We start from the raw sequence: 19987 nt of genomic DNA on the forward strand, positions 1-19987 counted from the left end.
TCTCCAATCTCACTCTTTCAATGTGATTGAAATCAAACAAAACTAACTTAAATGATAGAAATAATCAAGACCTTTGAAATATCTCAAAGTTTCAATCAATAAAATAAATAAGAGATTAATCTTACTATTTTTATCTATAAAGATTAATTCTCCAAAGTAAACACGTAACTGAGGAATATAAATGGATCAAGTTCTACTTATTCGAAAAAATTGGACCAAGTTCTACAAACTATCAAAAAAAAAAAAATTGGAATGAAAAGATTTTCAATATATTTGATCCAATTTGGAATGAAAATAATTTGATAAAAACTGGACCAAGTTCAATAATTTTTTATCCAACTTCTACAAACTATCAAAAAAATTGGAATGAAAAGAAGTTCAAAATATAATTGAACTTTTAATATCTAGCAATATCTTGCCACGTGAAGAGTGATCAAATTTGTGCACTTGAAAAAATCAAATAAAGATAATGGTGACAAAATAAGTTAACGAACCTTTTAAATTCGTTGAATAAAGATTCAATGAAATAAAAAATAAAAGTATAAGAATTTATTAGCATAAAATTTTTGTATAAATTTCTAATAAAATAAAATACTCCTACTAAGTACACGAACGAAAGCAAATCGAAAGTACAAAAACACAAGACTGCTTATAGTAAAAGCCCACCAAAAATGGGGTCAATTTCAATTTCAATTTCAATTTCAATTTCAGTTTCGAAGCCCAATCTTTTAATTTTCAGCAATAAAAAGCATTTCCTTAAATAAATAAAAGTGCAAATCAAAAGAGCTACAAATTTGGCAATGGCAACCATTCAAAGATTCAGTCACCGCATCCTTCTTCCCTTAACTTACTTCAACTTCAGACCCATTTCGCGAACGCCCATTCTGACCCGACCCGTGAGCGGGCCCGGAAGACCCGCATTCGGACCCGTGGCCGTAGCGCCGAGAAGAAACCGCAGCTCCGGTTCGGCAGCCCGGGCCGGGTGGTTCCTGGGCAAGCGCGAGAAGAAGGATGAGCTGCCGGAGATAGTGAAAGCCGGCGACCCGGTTCTCCACGAACCAGCTCAGGAGGTCCGACCCGAAGAAATCGGGTCAGAGCGGATCCAGAAGATTATAGATGATATGGTGAAGGTGATGAGAGGTGCGCCTGGGGTTGGACTCGCTGCTCCGCAAATTGGCATCCCCTTGAAGGTTGGTATCAGTAATTTTATCTTCTTCTTCTGTGAATGCTGCCTCATGTCATTTGGTTTCAGTTTAATCATTTCTTTTATGAATTTGACTGGTATTTAATTGACCTTGTAGTTGGAAACTATCAGATGTTCGAGTGAATTTGCTGGATATTTTCTCGATGTAGTGATGATTTTAGTAAATGCTTAGAATTATCAAGTCGTACGTAGTCAATATGGAATTATAGGTTTCATTCATTTCTAAAGAATTAATTTTGCTTGTTTTAGAAATGCATATAGAGATGATGATGAACAATTGGATAACATGTTATATACTAATGTGGATATGAAGGTGCAAAAACATATGCGGAAACTGAGTTTTGATTCTATTGCAAGTTTAATGTGGTGGATGAAATTATCAATAAGAAAAAATATTAATTGCGTTTGTGTTTGCTTTTGTAACTTACTAACTTTTAAGAGACAGTCGAGGTTCTTTGGTTGCAAATCGTTCTTCACTTATTTAACTTAAGTTTTTGCCAGCAATTTGTACCAATTCGGGTATTCATGAAACTCTGATTGATCATTTTTGTGGGTTTCATTTACAATTGCAGCATTAAGTTCACCAAACTTCATCCATGTCACTTATGTCATGAATAAATGAGTGTGAAGTGCAATTTTTTGTGCAAACTAGTACTATATGATAGATACAGATTAATGAATAAACCTTGTTTATGAGGAGTTCCAGTTCCCAAAGTTGGACTGAATTCTATCATTTGAAGAATAATTAAGTGGAGATCTTTCGGGGCTATTGTTCTTTTTCTGTACTTGGGAAAGGTCGTTGGGCACTTTAGAGATGCTCGTGTACTAAGCATGAGGCACAAACAAAAGGGGTGTGAATTGACTAAAATGTGCGAGTAGGTTTGGCAGAGATTCATCTTGTTGAGTGCAAACTTGTGTGTGAAACTTGCAGATTCAGTATGAACCATTAGATTGTACTAAGATTGAACAACTCCAATTTAACTGGAACAGAAATTAGCTACTTTTAAAAATTTGAACTGTCAGAATTCATCAATTACATTCACTTCTCTTCTCATCTTTCTCTTATATGGTAAAAGAAATCTAAAAACATCTTTTCTACATTCTTTAGATTTTGTACAATTTGGATGAAGAATGTCGTATAATATAAGCACCAAGCTCTTGTTTTGACTATAAAGTTTTTACTGACAGATGAATTTACACTTACAAGGTAGTCCTGTTCACAAATTAAGATTCTACTAATTGTGTTGGCAATTGTTGAATTGAGCTGATGGTCCTTTTCTGTTTGTTTGTATTTGTGACACTAAACAGATAATTGTTCTGGAAGATACAATAGAGTACATGAGATATACGACGAAGGAAGAGATTAAGGCACAAAACAGGCGACCTTTTGATCTTTTGGTATGTAGTTTGTAAATATCAAAATGAGCATCTAATATGATTATGAGACTCGGTTTTAGGGTGAAGTCCATGCTCTTTTAGTGCAGGTTGTGATAAACCCAAAGTTAAAAAAGAAGGGTGACAAAAGTGCCTTCTTCTTCGAAGGGTGTTTGAGGTAAGACAAAGGGAACATCTTAACCTGCAACCAGTTATACATCATTTGTCTATTTGCGACTTTCTTGTTAAACGCCATCATGTTCTGTTAGTTTGTTAGGGAGTCTTGTTTTTAAAAACATGCTGGAGCTCAACAATTCTATTTAGCTTGAACCTTGAATTGGTTATCCTTGATAGACAGTCCACACTACATATTCTTGAAGCATGCTGATGAATTCATTTTTGCAGTGTTAATGGGTTTAGAGCGATAGTGGAACGACACTCAGAGGTCGAGGTTACAGGTTTCGACCGATCTGGCCAAGCAATCAAAGTCGATGCTTCAGGCTGGCAAGCTAGAATTTTTCAACACGAATGCGATCATCTTGATGGAACGCTCTATGTTGACAAGATGGTCCCAAGAACATTTCGAACTGTAGAAAATTTGGATTTACCACTCCCTGCTGGTTGCCCTAAATTGGGTGCTCGCTAACCATTTGCTTGAAGAAACTCATCAGAATTATATTGGAAATTCTTCTTTACGTTTTGTTGTTTGCGGCAATGATATCTGCTGAAGAGTATAAGTAAGCACAATGTGACTCTGACAAACATGTTTTCATTAGTAATATTTTTGAAAATTGTATGATGTGAATTAGATGTTTCTTTTCAGTTTGTTGTTTCCTCAAATTTTGTCTAGCATTGGTAATAACATAATTATTTGTGAACCTGAAATGGACTCTAGCAATTGAATTTGAATTGCAGGTGGTGTACAGTTCAACTGAAATCTTTATCATTAGTATTAATATTGCACTGTAAAAAAAAAAAATCCACAACATCATAAACTGTAATTTCATACCTCAATACCAATTTGAGTTGGAAAACAACCAAAGAATTTATCATCCACCAACACAATAATCGAAAATTTCTATGAACAAGTTAATCTTCTCTCTTTTTCAAGAGCCCTAACTGCCAAAACATCAATATATCGACACAAAAGTAGATCAAATGCCATTGGTGCCCAGTTTCTTGGCTCAATAAAGAGAGAATAATCGTACACCCTCGAGCTAGTTGAGTTGGACTTAACAAGATGTCGGATGATCATATCTCCGGACTGAAATGCAGGGCGTAGGATATACCAGACCGGAGCTTGTGCCGTATGCTTCCCAGCAGAATGACCTAGCAGTTCCAGACGATGTCGTGAGCTGAATATCTTTTAGATATAACCTTTTACATGGATAGCTATCGCTGCAGGCCAGTACTATAGCATCCTCAGTTGCTGAAGTCCCACTGATGCCGCGGAACGTCACACTCTCGATTTTGACAGCTGAAGTCTGCAACAAATGTAAACCAATGTGCTTCTCAACAGAGGATATACATTTCTGGTATTAGAATATTTTTGATTTCATTGTAACATTTATATGATTTTCTACTATGGAAATAACCATAATATATCAAACTTTTCTTGCTTATTCTCATCTCAGTAGAAATTTTGAAGCTGAAGCACAAGAGTACCTGGTTTGTACAAGTCACAGGAGAGTCACAGTAATATTGGTTGATAATAATAGGATTCGAGACATTGTTCATCCATATGTTCTCGAATTTAATCTTCCTTGCGAAACCGCTGCCCCCCTGTGCATTTAAACAAGATAAAAGATGCCTGAGAGAGAGAGAGAGAGAGAGAGAGAGAGAGAGCGGTAGTAGGAACAAGGTTAAGATATGAATGCAATCAGAAACGAATTGGAAATAAAAAACACGACGTCTGCAGTGTATTAAAGGTTTAAGGAGGTGTGATGAAGATGCCAAAAAGACAGAAAGATATCGAGAAGAAAGATGACCTGCCATGTTTTGATCCTCACTCCATTCTCCGTATTAAAGAGAACTACTCCATCAACAACTACATCCTGAACCCAAGCATATGAATTGTTTTTTCCCAAACTTCCAATGCTGTCAAAACATCCACATTAGCTACTGATTTTGTAGGACAAAATTTTCAAGGTTGCTGGAGAATTATTATTACCTTATACCATGACCTGCTGTGCAGAAAATATTTTTCAGCTTAATCCGAGAAGAATTGCTGACTATCGATATGCAGTCATCTCCTGCAACCGTTGTATGAGAATTATTCAAGAAGTTTTGCAGACCAGAGTTGAAGTGCCATGTTAATGAATACTCCCTCCGTCCACCAAATGAGTACTCATTTGGGGATGACACGAGTTTTATGAAATTGATTAAGTGTGTGTGAGTGGAATAAGGGTCCCACTTTTATCGTGAGTGAGTTGTGTGGGGTCTACTTATCAAAGAAGGAAATGGGTACTAATTTGGTGGACGTACCAAAAAGAAAATATGGGTACTCATTTGGTAGACGGAGGGAGTATGATTTAAGCTCAAAACAGTGCTCAGATAAAAAGGTATACATGCAGGCATCTTCTACGGGAGAAAATTTCATTTTGTATGGAAACGCTAATCAAAATAAGAAAAACACTTAATTTCATATTTAACAAGCCAATGGACCTGTTCTAATAGCAATGTCCTTGAGTTCGACATCAGTTGATGCACTTATGTGGATCCCATCTGTGTTGGGGCTATCCACAGGTGATATAATGTTAACACTGGATGCTGCAACATGCGTACAATGAGTAAATGCCAGGTGCATTTGTGGACTGTAGAAGATAGTAATGTTTTTAACTTTCAAATTCTGACATCGGTGGAAAATGAGAGCCTGCAGCATCAGAATTGACTAGAGACAATCAGTAAACAACCGAGCAAATCCAGATAACATTTCTGCTTGATGGGTGATGCATAAATAGTAAGCTTATAAAGAGAAAGAAGGTTTTGTGCAACAGTTTGCATTAGCACTAACCGTTGGAGCATGTGTGCAGGGCTGCAAAAGAAAGTTCAAAATCAGACTATGGAAATCTGTATCTTTTCCTGAAAAAATTAAGTGACACTAGATAAGTACTGTATCAGTGCCCAAGTATCAAGAAGAGAGGAGGGAAATACGTTGGAGTTGTTGGTCTTGCATGACCGCTTCCACCATTCCTCTCCACTCCCATGAATAATTCCACCCCCTTTGACTTTGAGGTGTTTCACTCCATGGAAATAGAGCCATTTATGTACATCTAGACCTTCCCATACAGCAGGATCTTTTGGTGCAACAATAATACCAGAAACCTATAAGTATGGTAACCCATGCAGAAAAGTTGATAGGTAATACCTAATTAATAACACTATACAAATTGGAGATTAAGTTCCTAATCGCATTTCCAAAAAAGTGTTACTTGTAGAAACAGAGCTCTTACCCTCAATGTCACCTTTGACAGGCAAGGTCCAGCAAGATTAGAGGGCCGGATAAGATAACGTTTTCCAGAAGGAATTACGATTTTGGCTCTTGAAGATGAAGAACAGGCTGCCTCCCAAACATTTTGCAAACTCTGATGACATTAAATAACTAATTAACTATAAGATTAAGATAAAATTTTCTTAATGTGGATGCATCATGCAGATTTGTGATAAGAAAAAAAAATTACATTCATTCCATGACAACCAACATACAGATAAAACATTTTTTCAAACAAGACAACTCCCATTGACATGAAACTGCCAATATTACTGCAAAACAATACCAAAGGCGCACCTAATATGCTATTCGTATGGGAGAAAGCAATAAACGTGTCATTTATTTATAAAGGATAAAGTAATAGAGAATTGAGATGTTATTTCAATAAATATACACTGCTGGAGGTCAGTACAAAAGTGTATAAGTTCTATGTCGAAAATATTTCTTTGACAGATCCTGAAAATATGCAAACCATAAAACTTGTGAACATTATTTTCCCTTCAGGAATCATTTTCAAGGTGAATACATAATTATAAACTCGAGAATTACAATGGAGCCACCAACACTAACTTTAATTATTTATGAAATTGATGATTGTTTCTGTTAAGCTCTCATAAAATATAACCATATTCTTCCCATGCTTTGGCCCACTGCATCTAGAAAAAGTTGAACACTGCGGTTAATCCTTTGCCTTCCTAGTAAATCTTTGAGAGATATTTCTGTTGATGCCGTGAATCCGAATGACAGTAATCGTGTTCTCCAAATAGCTATAAAGCGTAGCATGCCTGAATGTGAAAAGATACACTCGGCTTTTGTACTTTGATGGGCCGTGATTTGGGGGCGTTAACAATGATGAGGGGGTCTAAAACTATGATAAGGTTCTCATCCATGAAAATTCCCAAGAACTAGTTTAGATTCCATATAATACTAACCGAATTTTTATTCTATAATTATTCCAATATCCAACATTGTTATTAAGAACCATTATCCTGTCAAGGTTATATCCAGATTCATGATGCAACAAACCGTCCTCGTGATACTGGACATGTTTAGGCATTGCATTTTCACATTCAATGCGGCTAAAGAAGAAGAATGCTAGAGAAAATTGAATTGCAATAATAGGAAAATGCAAATAACAATGAAGAAGGTAATATGGAGTACATTATATATGCTGAAATTCAGTAAAAGATCATTTAAATCATAATCCCCAAAGCTATTTCGTGAAAAATATACAAGTACCAATTTCAATGGCTGCTCAAGTTCTACGCCCTCAATCATATCATAAACTTGTAAATCGAAGATTCTTCATTTTCCCCTAATCTTGCTGAATTACAAATCAAATTGACTATGACTGCAACAGCAATTAAATAAGAAAGGAAACTAGCACAACAAAATGTCTGAGCTTTTCTGCATTACTAAACCCTATAAAACACATTTTACCTCGGTATCATCAGTGAATCCATCTCCTTCAGCACCAAAATCGTCGATGCTAAGAACCACGGATGTCGAAATGTTTCTGTGAAGATCATTTGTCGGCAGCCGAATGAATGGATTAAATTTAGACCCTGCCGCAACTGTTACATTTAAGAGCAGATAAATGCTGCAATATAGGAGTATATGAAGATGGGAAGATCTCAAAGAAAATGAAGAGGCATTTGAAGTTGAAGAAGATGGCATTTTTCTGCATAAGAAATTTTGAACTAATAAGAATTAAGAAGTGGTCTGACTTTGGACTTAAAACTAAGATGATGTGCATAGTTTGACTTTTTTTTCGAAGAAGAGTTTACTTCTTGTCAAATTTCCCATTTAAATGCTTTATTTTCCCTACAATTTAACTCAATTACATTTCAATCCTAGTTGTTTTCTAAAACAAGTCAACATTTTTTTTTTTTTTTTTTACTTGGGGGGAGTTGGGGAGGGGGAGCAGTGGGGTTTGAACTCGGGACCTCACTGTTCACACACAAGAGGTCGTATCGTTTGGTGTCCCCTTCGGGACAACAAGTCAACATTTAGATGGCCCGTATCAACAAAACCTAAATCCAGCACAATACTAGAGTTTGTACCATTTTTAACGGAATATATGCAATAAGTTGATTTTCATTTTATTTTCTCTTACAAAATTTGGGCTGAAGTCCAATTATCATGTTGGAAATTAAAGGCTGACTTTGATTTTTTTTTTTTAATTATACCAAACAATCTAAATTTTTTACTTTTTTGTTTACTTATTCTTTTTAGGGCGAAGGTGCAGATTCCCCCCTGAACTACACCCCCCTAGAGCTTTTAGCCCCCAATACTCGGTCAAAGCGCGTTGACCTCCTCAAAGTATCGGAAGAAGGGTGCAATTAGGTCCTAGGGTGAAACGGCGCCTAAACGCCGTCTCTCTTAATTTTTTTTTATTTTCAAGCGGGCCCACCACTCTACTCACAGCCCCCCATCTTCTTCTCCGGTAGGGTAGACAGCGCCGGCTGCCGCCGCCCTGACTTCCCTCTCTCTCGCGTATGCTCTCTCCCTCAAGCTGCCACACGACACACACACACACAAACTGAAAACGCACACCACACATCCCTTTCCTCTGGCAGACGATAGCAGCAGGCGGAGCCAAACGTCGCCGCGTGCCCGACTCCGGCAGTTGCAGAGAGCCGCAACCCGTCACTCTTTCAACCGTTCCTCTTAAATCGTTGTCGCCGTCCGTATCTCGAACGACCACGCCGCTTGAATCCCCTCCCCCCCGACTCCACTCTTCGATCTGGGTATCGACGCCGCCCCACGCGGTGCCGTCTCCTTCCTCGGCGACGGCGGAGATGCCGCCGCCTCCCTCTGCTCACAAAACCCCCACCGCCCCTGCTTCCCTTTTCTCCCTGAATCTACCCAACAGAAGTGAAGCCGCCGCCGTTACCAGCAAGCCTCCACGTCCACTGCCTCTGATGTCCTCTTCTTAAGATCAAAGCTATGGAATCCCAGGTGGCGGTTCCGTGGCAGTTGATGGCGAAGGGTTGGAGAAGAGTGAGCAGAAGTTTATTTGGATCGTGAGAGATGCAGGGCGTCATCTTCGCCGGAGATCCCGTAAGAGATGACAATGACGGTGGAGAAGAGAGAGAGAGAGAGGAGTGGGACCCATTAAAAATTAAAAAAAAAAAGATTAAAGAAAACGGCGTTTAAACGCCGTTTAACGGAGGGACTTATTTGCACCCTTCTTCCGAGACTTTGGGGAGGTCAACGCGCTTTGACCGAGTATCTTTTATTAAAAATGACATCGTTTTGAATACAAATCATAAATTTTAATTATATCCACATCATTGTTAATATTACGAATAAAACATTCAACTTGGGTTTTAGCGCTGCCATATCAATTCTGACATACCAAAATATGAAGTTTATGATTTAACTGTTGTTTTGTTCAAAGTTCGAATGTCAATATATAATTAGTCATTAATTTAAAATGTTTTTTTTTTGTAAAAAAAAAACACTATAACAGGGTAATGCCATATATATTTTTCCATTTTAGTCTCTTTTATCATAAAATAATGAATCATGCTGTTTACTGCATATAAATCTTATCTTTGTTTCACAAGTAGTTGGTGGTGTGATGTCTTTTTCTTCGTTTTGGAAATGGACAAGTTGAACTAAATCAGATTATGTTTGAATTAATAAGTGCTTTAATATATAACAGATCGTTGTCGGTAATGCTAGCTAGGTTGGCATTATTTTTTTCATGTAAAATCTTTTTCCGCATCTAAGTTAAAAGTGGAGGTAATATAAATATAATTAAACTCGATCGAAATCTCATTTTTAGATGTAAGGCCACACTTTTGGTAGTTGGAACTTGGAAACGCGTTGTTGTAACAGGTCCTCGATGAATATCGAACTTAGAATAGTCTACATTTAAAAATACTCACAAAAAGTATAATATAAATATTAAGCTAATTGTTAAATGATGCACCAGCTTGACTCAAATTGTAATCTTTGACTCAATTTTTGGAGCGTTTCAATAACGTTCTCATTTTTTAAGTTATAGCAAAACAGATACTCCTATTTTTGTTTTCAACCATTCGGAATAAAAAGATTACATTAATATTCTTTTAAGGATTATTTTATATGAACTTTAATTTTAATATGAGAATATATAAATTTTCAACTTGTTATGATTTTACTATGAAACTAAAATCCTTAAATTTTCATAAATTTTCAAAGACTGGTACGCAATTATTTTATTTTTTCTACATCGTTTTAACTTAAATTTGTGAAATGTTTTAGCTTGTTTCTTCAAACATTTTTAAAGTAATGAAATTTAATTAGCTGTATTTTTTAGCTTGGTTGACTTTGGAATATATTTAAATTTGAAGATTTTTTTTCATAGTAAATCATCATAAATTGAAAATGTGTGTATTTTCATATCAAAATTAAAGTTCACACATATGCATGCCAATATCCCTTCTTTTAATTTATTCTTTTTTTTTTTCAATCTCTTTCTTATGGCAGGATTAAAAGTATTAAGACAGACTTTGTCTCTATCTATATATCTCACTCTCTCTCATCCCCACCTACTTTGAAATATTTTTCTTTGCCTTTCTTTATGATTTACGAGTCTCATCCTATCATAAATATCAATCACTGAAAAAGTAAGAATGCCGGTCTTACGTGTATTCAATTGTATTTTTTTGTGTAAAGTGATTTCTTGCAAAGTACTAGTAATTATTAAAATAGTATAAACTTGATCAAATACTGAAATAAATAAAATATAATCCACGGATATATATCATTGATGCAGACTTGAATATATCAATAACTTTTTAGGTTATGTTCTATTTAGTTGATAAATTTATCGTGACAAAATTTTCTCCTTATAAATTTTTTTTTTCATTTTCTACAAAATAGTATTCTATCCTTTCTCGTCCCTCTTTTTTCACTTCAAGAAAGAATAATATTATCCCTTAATTTTTAGTGTGATATTATTTTGTAGAAAATGAGGAGGAAAAAAAATATTTAAAAGGAGAAATTTTTGTCATTCGCCATATTTTTTTCATGATAAATTTATCAACTAAAAATAACACACTTTTATACGAAAGTACGAGGTTCATTGTTAATGCGTCATATAAATGGCATGTGTGAAGCCTAACTTGAAATATGCATGCTTCTTTGCATAATAATATTCAACTAATTAATGTGGATGGGACACGACATGTACCAAACTATACGCTTCTCCTTTTGTTTTGGAAAATACCATACGATTCTCCTTATTAATTCTACTTGCATTCATTTAATTTATTGCATCACTTAGTCCAACTTTCATCAATATTATTATTTGGATTTCTATTTTTGCTTTATTCTTTTTTGACACACTTCTACACGATCTTCTTAATTTATTTTAAGTATATATACTATGTCACAGAACTGATCACCTACCCACCGTGGGCAAGCATAACGTGCCCACCATTGATGTGGCAATTTTAATTAGGAAAGATAACTAATAAATCTTACTCTAATTAAAATTATCTTACTATAATTACAATTGCCACATCATGGTGGGCACGTTATGCTTGCCCACGGTGGGTAGGTGATCGGTTCTGTACTATGTCCATGGGCGGATCTTCATAGGGGCTGCACTGGGCTGGAGCCCAGTGCAACCCCAAATTTTGCCCTATATATATTAAATATATTTAGCCTAATATTTATATAATTCAACTCTTAGCCCAGTCCAATTTTTAGAGATAGATAAAAAAATTTCAACATAATAATAAAAATTAATTTATTCTTGTAGAAGATAGATTAATTTTTTTTAAAATATATAGAGGTAATTTTTTATATGCTTTCAATATATATATATATATATATATTATTAAATTATTTATTATAATCTGTGATCGAATTTTAATCCTATATCCATTAAAATTTTACTTGAACATAAAAATAAACAGTATGGACTACCCAAAATTTTTGGCTTAGGGGCGGTAGCCCCCGAACCCCCGCGCAATACCTTCAACTAGTTCAGCCCTCCCTATTGAGAAATTCTAGATCCGCCCCTGACTATGTCAACGTCGCAAAGTACTATACGTGTACTAATTATTTACATGTGTTGGCCTAATGATAATGTAGTATTATATGAACAAAAACGATCACTTACTCACCGTGGGCATGCATAACGTGCCTACCATGATATGGCAATTGTAATTATAGTAAGATAATTTTAATTAAAGTAAGATCTATTAATTCTCTTTCCTAATTAAAATTGCCACATCAGTGGTGGGCACGTTATGCTTGCCCACGGTGGGTAGGTGATCGGTTCTGATTATATGAAATCAAAAGTTCTTAGGTTCGAATTTTGAAAAATTATACACACACACACACACACACACACACACATATATATATATATATATATATATATATATATAGGGAGAGGTTCAAATAAGAACCACTAAATAAAATTAGAACGGAGAACCATTTTAAGCCATTCGATCATCAAGATCTACGGTGGATGCATCATCTTGGTGGATGAATGCAGATCCTGGGTTCGAATCATGAAGGGAGCAAAAATTTTATTATTTTCGGATGCATTAAATTTAATAGCGAATGCATTAATTTATATAGCAGATGCATTAATTTTAATGGTTCTTATGTTCTCACGATAAGTGTGGTTCTCATTATAACCACACCCTATATATATCTATATAGGGGAAGGCTAAAATAAGAACGCTTCTTAAAATATAAATTAGGAACCATTTTCAGCCCTTAGATCATCAAGATCTACGGTTGATTCATCACCTTGTTGGATAAATTCATGGTCCTGAGTTCGAATCCCAAAGGTAGCAAAAAATTATTTTTTGCAATTCATGCCTTTATACAGTTTATTCATGCGTGTTATACATAAAATTTATGCATTTTTGCTGGTTCGTAATTCTTAAAATAAGGGTGATTTATTGAATAACCGCCCCCTATATATATATATATATATATATATATATATATATATATATGCACTCACATAAATATGCACTAACACTCTAAATGATTTAAAATTAATAAACTATAAATATTATCCAAAAATAGTCTATCTACCATGGCACCTCCACCATTAATTAGAATATTACTATAGAAATTTAGTATGGCGAAGTTGATGTTATTAGATTATTATTATTATTATTATTATTATTATTATTATTATTATTATTATTATTATTATTATTATTATCATAGTTCTGGTCATCATTAATGAGAGAAATTATACATAATACTGTACACATATGATAGCCAAAAAAAGAGAGGGGGTTTATTTATATATAAAGATAATTAAAGACGAATTTAGCATAACATATCCCAATTTATTTAGGTCCTACGATTTAGATTAATTTTGAAATTTCTTGTTAAAGTTGAGGTGCACTAAAGTTGACCAAGTTCTCCCCTTTTATTCGCTTTTTGTCTTTTCGTTTTTGTTTTAGGGCAAGGTTAGAAAATTGAAGGTTAGGTCATAAATGAGTACCTAACTACCATTAAATTATAAACCATTTTGGCAGACACCATTGTGTAGACCGTCATGCATAATTGCATTCATTATCTTTAGGAAATAATGATAATAAATTATTGGATGTAACGTAAAGTTCCTTTATTTTGTGTACACCCTATATTTACCGAACTTCATAACGAAGACCTTTGATTTTCGTTTGAAATTTTATTTTCTCTGAGAAGTTTCTCCAAATAAATTAGAAACTAATAAAAGGGGAGAACATAACGAAAGATTAGAATCCCAAATATAGAGAGAGATAATGCACCCAAATATTGTTGTGTAATTATTTATTGGGATTGACATGTAAATACTCGAACTTTTACCATTTTCTGATTTTGCACCCCAACTTTAAAATCAGCCAATAAATACCCGAACTTTGTATTCTTTCTGATTTTGCATCCAACGAATTTTAACCTCCAAATCGTTGCTAACATGACAACCGGATTGATATCCCAAATCTACAATTACATGCTCTAAATTCCACATTGACAACAAACTTATCTATTTCGTTATGAACTTCAAACTTCCCTCTCAATTTGGTTGTCATTTCATCAACGATTTGAGGGTAAAAATTCGTCGGGTACAAAGTAAAAAAGAATACAAAGTTCGTGTATTTATAGGCTGATTTTAAAGTTGAGGTGTAAAACCAGAAAATGCAAAAAGTTCGAGTATTTATAGGCCAATACCCCTTATTTAATTGGCCTACAGATATTTTGGAGAATCCCATTAACTTAAAACAAAATATTTTTTATTAAATTAATTGCACAATAAATCTCGCTCTTATTTAATTATATATGAATATTAGTTCACGGCCATTGATAACCACTAAGAGCCAAATGAAGCAACATAGGACACAAATGATTATACCAAGGAAAATTTTGTTCTTTATTTGTTATCAATTTCCGTCTCTTAGAGTAAATTATAAACAACATGATGCAGAGCTAATCCAACCAATCTCAATATATAGTCCATATATACACCTCCACACCCAAAAAAAAAAAATAATAATAACAAAAACGAAAAAAACACACACGCACACACTCACATACAAGTTTTAATAAATATAATTGAGTGATTTATAAATAAAAAAAGAATCACACTTAAAAAGTAATATAATAATAATAATTAATTATATTATAAGTATAGAAAGAGGTTCATCATATAGTGAGTATTATCTAAAAATAAAAATAGATTAATTTTTGTGAGCGCTCAATAATGATAAAAAAATTGATTACTCCATTTTTTATGGATGAAGGAAAGATTAGAATGTGACATATATAATTTAGCAAACTAGAAAAAAATATTATTTCCCCAGCTGTTTCTGCCGAAAGATAATCAAACCGAATCTTGTTATTGATTTAATATATTTTCTCACAATCCCAACTAATTCATCTTAACTAATCTTCTTAAACATTCTACAAACTCCACAAAACTTTAAAAAAACGAAATAATTTGTGACTAGTGTTTTTTTTATATATATAGAATTCCCAATTTTTTTGACGTTGGTTCATCATTATGCTGATCGTGAAAAGCAAAATTTTATCACATTTTATTGTGTATTAATCGCCTATTTAGCCCCCTTACCAAAAAAATAAAAATAAAAAACGTCTATATACCCGTTCTAAAAAATGAAATACTAAATTTTAAAAAACTTCGTGAAAATGTGAACATACGATTTTTTTTTTTTTTTGAGAACCTGAACATAAGAAAAATTGATTTATTTGTACATTGAGAATTTGAGAGTGAAAAAACAAAAACAAAGTCGAGCAAATGTCCAAAGATAACAACATATTTTACATACCCTTAAACCCTGAACCAAAAAAAAAAAAAAACTACAGACGAACACAATTTCATTTGGAAAAAAATAAGAAAAAAGAGAAATCGTGATCCTCTAGGGTCCCAAAATTCACCGAAGTCAATCAATTTCATCGAGTCGATGCTTTTGAACACCCACGCTTGCCGGCGGCTCCCGTCGCCGGAATCACATCACGCGCTTGCCAGACTTGGGCGGCCGGCGGCGCGTCTTGTTGCTGTTGCCGAAGGCGCCGCAGAGTCCGCAGGCGGAAACCCTAGGGGACGGCGGCTCGAGAGCCGGTGACACTCTCCCCGTGCGGTAGGCTCGCCCGCCGCTGGATCGGCTCCTCTCAATAGTGAGTCCGCCGCTGCCGGACGAGTTCTCGGCGGCGTTATCCCCCGTCTTGAGGTGTTGAGATTTCTTGTTCTTGTAGTCTTCCTTTTGTTGGTCGGCGAGCTTGTTGAGCTCGCCAGACAGGAATTTGTCGTCCCATACAAATCCCGAGGATCCTTGTCTCCTGAATGATACTGCAGATCTCTGCAACCCTGCCATCGATACTTCCTTGCCTCTCTCTCTCTCTTTCCCCTTACTTCTTTCTCTCTCTATCTCGGGTGGAGGCGGGGAATTTTCAGGGATTTGTTTAGAGGCCACGGGCTTTTCGGTTAAAAATGATCTGTTTCTATGTGTATATGTATTTATATATCTATATATATATTTGTATGTATGTGTTTTTGGTGCATATATTACGGTAGGCTGTAGGCATATACAACGACAGGTCGTATATTATTATTTTGCTAGATACAATCTTTTTATTTTTTATCCCTACTTCTTATAAAAAGATTTTTTTTAATTATAATATGTTTTTATCTAACATTACATAAAATTTGTGATATCCACACCGCCATATATTTTTAATAGAGGAAGGGCGTACGAATAAATTAAAATACGCGAAAACTGAATTTCAAATTTCAATACAGCCCCTTCCTCAAATATTAAGTTTTGTTTAACTAAACTGATTTCTCAGTTTTTTATTCTAATAGGAATAGTAATTTTTTTCGTTCGATCATTGAATAAAACAAATTATTCGAAAGGAATAAATTAATCGTGAAAAGTTGAGCGTTTCGTGGCACGACTATCACAACATAAACTATAGTGCATGGACTCGTTTGTTACATGATATGAAGACGTGATATCTTTAATTGTTATATATTTATTAATTTATTAGATATTAATATCATGTTTAATAGTAATAAAGATGTTGCGCTGTCACACCTCTCTCAACTTTGATTTTAAAGTAAATAATATATTAGAGTGTTACAAATATCTATTCTACACTTATCATGCATAACAAACTAGTCCTATATGTATATATAATTATTGAGAGACGAACGTCTCGAAAAAAAATTACTGTGGGATGAAAAGATAAACTTCTCTAAAGTGTAAATGCGACAAAACTACAACACAAAATCTCATGTACACCCGAGTGTACGGTACACTCGGGTCGTACCCGACTCGGATCTAACCCAACTGGACTATCATACCCAAATGTCAAGTGTTAGTGTCATTTCGATATAGTGTTAGTGTTATTTACATGTAGTGTTAATGTCATTTCAATATAGTGTCAGTGTTATTTTACACTTAGTGTTAGTGTCATTTTCAAAATAGTGTCATTTGTAAAACAAAATATTGTTAGTAGTATTATTTTTGAAATAGTATCATTTGTAAAACAAAACAGTGTTAGTGTCATTTCGTGTTAGTATACTAGTGTCATTTCAAGAAAAAATGGGTCAGGATAATTCAACTCGGTCAGGATTCGGGTCGGGTACAACTCCGGTGTACGGTACACCCATGTGTATAGGAGACAACCTCAAACTATAATTGATCTTTCGTTTCTTCTTTGGGGAATGGGTGGTTCCCCGATCAATATTTCTTATTGATATTGCTAAACAGTTACCTTTTTAATTTTATTAATTATATTTCTATGTGTTGACTACTAGATTTTTGTTTAAGAAATTCGTGTATATCATTGCATACCATTTTATTTTGTTGCATAATTAATTATGCTATTCATTATAATTATATGTAGATTTCGGTTGCACAGTGAATAAGAATCATTGCACAGATATTGAACCTTGATTATGTTGCACAGTGTAAGAATCATTGCACAGATATTGTAATGCATATAATTGCACAGATATGTGTCGAAATTGCACAGATATGTGTCGAAGTTGCATAACATGTTATTGTGTTGCATAATTATTTTATCATTGTTGCATGAATAATTTTTGTGTTGCATACCATTTTATTTTGTTGCATAATTAGTTATGTCATTCATTATAATTATATGTAGATTTCAGTTGCACAGTGAATAAGAATCATTGCACAGATATTGAGCCTTGATTATGTTGCACAGTCAATAAGAATCATTGCACAAATATTGTAATGCATATAATTGCACAAATATGTATAGAAATTGCACAGATAATTTCTACAATGTATATTGTGCAACAACAATACAATAGTGCATATTAAGCATTATTTTCGGAGGGTATTAGTTATTGGATTTACAAAATATCATTTTTACCCCTCTATCATTAATACAACAAATGTGACTAATCCGTGGAGAATATTTTGATTACATCCTGACCGTCTATTTTGATGCGATCAAAGGCTTAAATTGGTTCTTAGTTCTAATATATATATAGGGGGCCGCTCCAATTAGACCCCCTAATTTTAGTGAGATCTAGGGCATGATCTGGTGCGTTTATTTTATCAATCCTATGGCTGATATTGTATCTGGAAGGTGATTTTTTTTTTGCAGGGTTCGAATCCTGAAGGGAGCAGAATATTTTAAATTTTGTTATTCATCAGTATATAATGCATTGTTTATCAGTATATACGGCCATGTTCATCAGTATATATGTCTTATTCATTAAGAATTTTTTAAATTTTATTTTTCATCAGTATATACATCTTGTTCATTATATATACGTTTTGTTCATTAGTATTATATGTCTTATTCATTGTACTCATGTTACACGAAAAATAGGGGGTCTCACTGGAGCGCGCCCCTATATATATATATATATATATATATATATATATGGAGCGGTTATTCAATAAACCACTCTTATTTTAAGAATTGCGAACCAGAAAAAATGCATGAATTTTATGCATAACATGCATGAATAAACTGTATAAAGGTACGAATTGCGAAAAATAATTTTTTGCTACCTTTGGGATTCGAACTCAGGACCATGAATTTATCCAACAAGGTGATGAATCAACCGTAGATCTTGATGATCTAAGGGCTGAAAATAGTTCCTAATTTATATTTTAAGAAGCGTTCTTATTTTAGCCTTCCCCTATATATATATATATATATACATAGGGGGCGGTTATTCAATGAATCACCCTTATTTTAAGAATTACGAACCAGCAATAATGCATGAATTTTATGTATAACACGCATGAATAAACTGTATAAAGGCATGAATTGCGAAAAATAATTTTTTGCTACCTCTGGAATTCGAACTCAGGACCATGAATTTATCCAACAAGGTGATGAATCAACCGTAGATCTTGATGATCTAAGGGCTGAAAATGGTTCCTAATTTATATTTTAAGAAGCGTTCTTATTTTAGCCTTCCTCTATATATACATATATTCAACTCAAATGTATTTAATTAAAATTATTTTTTTATCATATTTATATATAAATATGATAATTACTAATATTAATTTTATATAAATATAAAAATATTTTTTGTGCATTGCACGACTGCAAACAGGGGCGTAGCCAGGGGGGCTAGAGCCCCCCCCCCCCAAATTTTGAATTTTTTTTTTTTTTTTTTATAATATGTCTAAAAATGTTGTTATTATTATTATTATATTTGTATTTTAGTAAAAAAATGTATTGAATGCCCCAAAAAAAAAAAATTTAGTAAATGTTGAACTATATTATCTATGAAAATGTTATTATTATTATATTTGTATTTTAGTAAAAAATGTCTAAATGTATTGAATGCCCCCAAAAATTTTTTTAGTAAATGTTTTGAACTATATTATCTATGAAAATGTTGTTATTATTATTATTATTATTATTATTATTATTATTATTATTATTATTATTATTATTATTATTATTATTATTATTATATTTGTATTTTAGTAAAAAATGTCTAAAATGTATTGAATGCCCCCAAAAAAATTTTTAGTAAATGTTTTGAACTATATTATCTATGAAAATGTTGTTATTATTATTATTATATTTGTATTTTAGGAAAAAAAATGTGTAAAATGTATTGAATGCCCCCAAAAAAAATTTTAGTAAATGTTTTGAACTATATTATCTATGAAAATGTTGTTATTATTATTATTATATTTGTATTTTAGTAAAAAATGTCTAAAATGTATTGAATGCCCTCAAAAAAAAAAAAACCCGGGGGCTACCGCCCCCGAACCCCCGTAACAATTCAGCCCCCCCCCCAAAAAAATCCTGGCTCCGCCACTGACTGCAAATGATAGTTTAATGTAATGAACATTGTATCTTTTGTGTATTATTCATCAGAGTTAGATTACTTGCGTATTTTCCGTAATATTGTCATGCATGTTTTATGATTT

At 33.6% G+C, this 19987-nt stretch overlaps 2 protein-coding genes and 1 pseudogene across 2 annotated transcripts; 1 reads left to right on the forward strand and 2 right to left on the reverse strand.

Annotated features, from left to right (window-relative positions):
* Window positions 1-603: 603 nt before the first annotated feature.
* On the forward strand, window positions 604-3383 carry LOC130992316 (peptide deformylase 1A, chloroplastic). The gene is made up of 4 exons (XM_057916888.1): window positions 604-1190; window positions 2513-2602; window positions 2689-2756; window positions 2984-3383. Exons 1-4 carry the CDS (start codon window positions 801-803, stop codon window positions 3222-3224), a joined length of 789 nt encoding a protein of 262 aa, XP_057772871.1. The 5' UTR covers window positions 604-800; the 3' UTR covers window positions 3225-3383.
* A 183-nt stretch (window positions 3384-3566) lies between these two features.
* Window positions 3567-7796, reverse strand: LOC130992315 (probable polygalacturonase At1g80170; annotated as a pseudogene).
* Window positions 7797-15272: 7476 nt separating this feature from the next.
* On the reverse strand, window positions 15273-16120 carry LOC130992317 (uncharacterized protein At1g15400-like). Its single transcript, XM_057916890.1, has one exon. The coding sequence runs from the start codon at window positions 15914-15916 to the stop codon at window positions 15551-15553; it is 366 nt and encodes a 121-aa protein (XP_057772873.1). The 5' UTR covers window positions 15917-16120; the 3' UTR covers window positions 15273-15550.
* Window positions 16121-19987: the final 3867 nt, after the last annotated feature.

Source organism: Salvia miltiorrhiza, chromosome 7 (assembly GCF_028751815.1).
Source record: "Salvia miltiorrhiza cultivar Shanhuang (shh) chromosome 7, IMPLAD_Smil_shh, whole genome shotgun sequence".
NCBI classification, from domain to species: Eukaryota; Viridiplantae; Streptophyta; class Magnoliopsida; order Lamiales; family Lamiaceae; genus Salvia; species Salvia miltiorrhiza.